The 4,946-nt window shown below is 40.8% G+C and overlaps 1 protein-coding gene across 1 annotated transcript; it reads left to right on the top strand.

Moving 5' to 3' along the window:
- Positions 1 to 2,252: 2,252 nt before the first annotated feature.
- On the top strand, positions 2,253 to 3,200 carry LOC120989146 (putative olfactory receptor 5AK3). Its single transcript, XM_040417068.1, has one exon. The coding sequence runs from the start codon at positions 2,253 to 2,255 to the stop codon at positions 3,198 to 3,200; it is 948 nt and encodes a 315-aa protein (XP_040273002.1).
- Positions 3,201 to 4,946: the final 1,746 nt, after the last annotated feature.

The following is a 4,946-nucleotide window of genomic DNA, read 5'->3' as shown; positions in this document are numbered from 1 at the left end:
AATGAAATTATGATGGCAGTGCCACATTATGGAGGCTGGATTCACTGCAGGATTGTGGATGGCAGTAAAAAAAACACAAAAAAACAGATTTGCTACACGCAGACAGCACATCAAAATCACATACAGTGGGATGCGAAAGTTTGGGCAACCTTGTTAATCGTCATGATTTTCCTGTATAAATCGTTTGTTGTTACAATAAAAAATGTCAGTTAAGTATATCATATAGGAGACACACACAGTGATATTTGAGAAGTGAAATGAAGTTTATTGGATTTACAGAAAGTGTGCTATAATTGTTTAAACAAAATTAGGCAGGTGCATAAATTTGGGCACCACAAAAAAAGAAATTAAATCAATATTTAGTAGATCCTCCTTTTGCAGAAATTACAGCCTCTAAACCAGGGGTAGGCAACCTCCGGCACTCCAGCTGTTGTGAAACTACAACTCCCAGCATGCATACTTCCTCTGCTCTTCTCAGAACTCTCACAGAAATAAATGGAGCACGCTGGGAATTGTAGTTTCACAACAGCTGGAGTGCCGAAGGTTGCTGATCCCTGCTCTAAACGCTTCCTGTAGGTTCCATGAGAGTCTGGATTCTGGTTGAAGGTATTTTGGACCATTCCTCTTTACAAAACATCTTTAGTTCATTCAGGTTTGATGGCTTCCGAGCATGGACAGCTCTTTAAGTCACACCACAGATTTTCAATTATCTTCAGGTCTGGGGACTGAGATGGCCATTTCAGAATGTTGTACTTGTTCCTCTGCATAAATGCCGTAGTGGATTTTGAGCAGTGTTTAGGGTCGTTGTCTTGTTGAAAGATCCAGCCCCAGTGCGGCTTCAGCTTTGTCACTGATTCCTGGACATTGGTCTCCAGAATCTGCTGATACTGAGTGGAATCCATGCGTCCCTCAACTTTGACAAGATTCCCAGTCCCTGCACTGGCCACACAGCCCCACAGCATGATGGAACCACCACCATATTTTACTGTAGGTAGCAGGTGTTTTTCTTGGAATGCTGTGTTCTTTTTCCTCCATGCATAACGCCCCATGTTATGGCCAAATAACTCAATTTTAGTTTCATCAGTCCACAGCACCTTATTCCAAAATGAAGCTGGCTTGTCCAAATGTGCTTTAGCCCACCTCAAGCGGCACTTTTTGTGCTGTGGGCGGAGAAAAGGCTTCCTCTGCATCACTCTCGCATACAGCATCTCCTTGTGTAAAGTGCGCCGAATGGTTGAACGATGCACAGTGACTCCATCTGCAGCAAGATGATGTTGTAGGTCTTTGGTGCTGGTCTGTGGGTTGACTCTGACTGTTCTCACCATTCGTCGCTTCTGTCTATCTGAGATTTTTCTTGGTCTGCCACTTCGAGCCTTAACTTGAACTGAGCCTGTGGTCTTCCATTTCCTCAATATGTTCCTAACTGTGGAAACAGACAGCTGAAATCTCTGAGACCGCTTTCTGTATCCTTCCCCTAAACCATGATGGTGAACAATCATTGTCTTCAGGTCATTTGAGAGTTGTTTTGAGACCCCCATGTTGCTACTCTTCAGAGAAAATAAAAAGAGGAGGGAAACTTACAATTGACCCCCTTAAATACTCTCTCATAATTGGATTCACCTGTGTATGTAGGTCAGGGGTCACTGAGCTTACCAAGCCAATTTGAGTTCCAATAATTAGTTCTAAAGGTTTTGGAATCAATAAAATGACAACAGTGCCCAAATTTATGCACCTGCCTAATTTTGTTTAAACAATTATAGCACACTTTCTGTAAATCCAATAAACTTCATTGGATTTACTGTATATCACTGTATATCGCAAATCAACAAGCTTTCTGCTAATTTCTAACCAAACATATTATTCATTGTTTAGTTTTATACTGTCTTATTTTCAGTTATAAGAAGCCTCTCCCAGTGAGCCATCTAACTATCAGTTAATCTAAATGACTGGTCCCATCTGTCTACTTCAGTCACTTGAGTGCGATTATTGTGCCCGTATCCTGTGGGAATCTTTGTTTATCTGACATTATAAAATACATCAGCATGAAAGGATTTTTTTCATTGCCATCAAAAGACCCAACAAGGCTTATACAGTATATCACAGCTGAAAATACCCCAGACCCCTTCTCAGCCTCATCTGAGGGGGATCATTAGTAAGTAGAATATAGTACCTAATATTATTTTTAGGACTATACAATTCAGGTCTTCTCAGATATGTAACTGCTTACATTTTCTCAATTTATAGGAGAAAATATGTGTGAGGAGAATCAGACACAAGTCACTCAGATACGTCTTCTTGGATTCCGAGGTCTACACAAGTACAAGACTCTTCTATTCATTGGTCTTTTCCTGACTTATGTATTTATCATTGTTGGAAACCTTCTAATCATCCTTTTAGTGACCACTTTTGACCACCTCAAAACCCCAATGTTCATCTTTCTGAAACACTTATCCATAGCTGATGTTTTAGTAACCACCAGTATTGTGCCCATGATGTTGGGCATAATATTTGACGAGGAGGGAATTTTGCCCCTTTGGGCCTGTATAATGCAGTTGTATTCCTTTGGTATATGTGGATTTATTCAATGTCTTCTCATTGCTCTCATGTCGTATGATCGATACTTGGCCATTTGCCATCCATTACGTTATTCTTCACTGATGAGTCCAGATCTTTGTCTCCAGCTCATTATTGGGTCATGGTTTTTAGTCACTGTGTTGACATCAAGTGAGTTCTTTTTTTTCATACAGTTTAAGTTCTGTGGTTTGAATTACATTGACCATTTTTTCTGTGACTCTGGTCCCATGGTGGAATTGACCACTTCAGACATTTCAATTTTCATGTTACAAGACTTTGTTTTTTGTATCTTTGGGATATTTTTTCCATTTACGTTTATCATTATGACCTACATTTTTATTTTCTTCACCATCCTTAAAATTTCTTCAGCTTATGGTAGAAGAAAAACTTTCTCCACTTGTAGCTCTCACCTGATCACAGTATGTGTATATTATGGAACCCTAATTACAGTTTATATGGCTCCATCTAATGAAAGAACATCCACTACCAATAAATACAGATCTCTCTTGTACATAGTAGTGACACCAGTGATGAACCCCATCATCTATAGCCTGAGGAACAGTGAGATCAAGAGAGCTATTCAGAAGATGATGAGTTACATCTTTCAAAATGGATGGAAAAGATGAAACATTTGCTTCAAAGGTGCAGTGCTACATGATGGCCCCATTTAATATTGGTTTATAGAAGCACCAGCATTTTCTTGACCTGCAACATGCGCTATGGCCTAAACATAGAACAGTATCTATAGAGTAAAAGTAGGGTGAGCACTCAACAGATGGCGTTTTGGAAATTATAAGTTTAATTAAACACTAAAATAATGTTAAAATACTAAAATACATACATAATGAAGGATAGATAAGTATAAAAGATTTCATATATTCAACATATAACAATTCGCATGGATAAGCAATTGTCCCATTAGGTATGGGCGGTCTCTTTATAGGACAATATAATATAAAATATATAGTTGTTAAATATAGTATAAATGTCCTGTATAGGTTTCGTATTCCCCTACTGGAGCGTCTCTCTCAACACTCTCATGTGCTGGTTGATGGCACGTCTTCAGTGATATCACCCAATATCGTATTATATATATGTTCAGCTTTGTACTCGCTGATTAAAATCTTGTGCTGGATCTTTGGGCTGGATCGCTTTAATAAAGAAGAAAATATCTCCGCAGTAACTTGCATGGCCATGCTAGAAATTTAATAACTACAAGAAATACCTGGAAGTAAGACAGACTCTCTGTTGTGCCTGTTGCGCTGGATACAAGTCACGTGAACGGACTAAACCGGAATAGAGCCTCAACTCCCGCGAGAAGTCGGTGAGTCTGCGAAGAAGCGTGCAGAGCCACGCCAACTGTGTCCTGCGTTGCCCTTGCTAAACTAGAGGAAGGCTTGGGACAGACACGAGGAAGGTAAGACATAGCTGCCTCCGCAATCTGTCCAAACACCATGTCTTACCTTCCTCGTGTCTGTTCCAAGCCTTCCTCTAGTTTAGCGAGGGCAACGCAGGACACAGTTGGTGTGGCTCTGCACGCTCCTTCACAGACTCACCAACTTCTCGCGGGAGTTGAGGCTCTATTCCGGTTTAGTCCGTTCACGTGACTTGTATCCAGCGCAACAGGCACAACAGAGAGTCTGTCTTACTTCCAGGTATTTCTTGTAGTTATTAGATTTCTCGCATGGCCATGCAAGTTACTGCGGAGATATTTTCTTCTTTATTAAAGTGATCCAGTCCAATGATCCAGCACAAGATTTTAGAGTACAAAGCTGAACATATACACTCACCTAAAGAATTATTAGGAACACCTGTTCTATTTCTCATTAATGCAATTATCTAGTCAACCAATCACATGGCAGTTGCTTCAATGCATTTAGGGGTGTGGTCCTGGTCAAGACAATCTCCTGAACTCCAAACTGAATGTCAGAATGGGAAAGAAAGGTGATTTAAGCAATTTTGAGCGTGGCATGGTTGTTGGTGCCAGACGGGCCGGTCTGAGTATTTCACAATCTGCTCAGTTACTGGGATTTTCACGCACAACCATTTCTAGGGTTTACAAAGAATGGTGTGAAAAGGGAAAAACATCCAGTATGCGGCCGTCCTGTGGGCAAAAATGCCTTGTGGATGCTAGAGGTCAGAGGAGAATGGGCCGACTGATTCAAGCTGATAGAAGAGCAACGTTGACTGAAATAACCACTCGCTACAACCGAGGTATGCAGCAAAGCATTTGTGAAGCCACAACACGCACAACCTTGAGGCGGATGGGCTAAAACAGCAGAAGACCCCAACGGGTACCACTCATCTCTACTACAAATAGGAAAAAGAGGCTACAATTTGCACGAGCTCACCAAAATTGGACTGTTGAAGAC

Source organism: Bufo bufo, chromosome 1 (assembly GCF_905171765.1).
Source record: "Bufo bufo chromosome 1, aBufBuf1.1, whole genome shotgun sequence".
Taxonomy (NCBI): Eukaryota; Metazoa; Chordata; class Amphibia; order Anura; family Bufonidae; genus Bufo; species Bufo bufo.
This window is presented reverse-complemented; position numbering and strand designations above follow the sequence as displayed.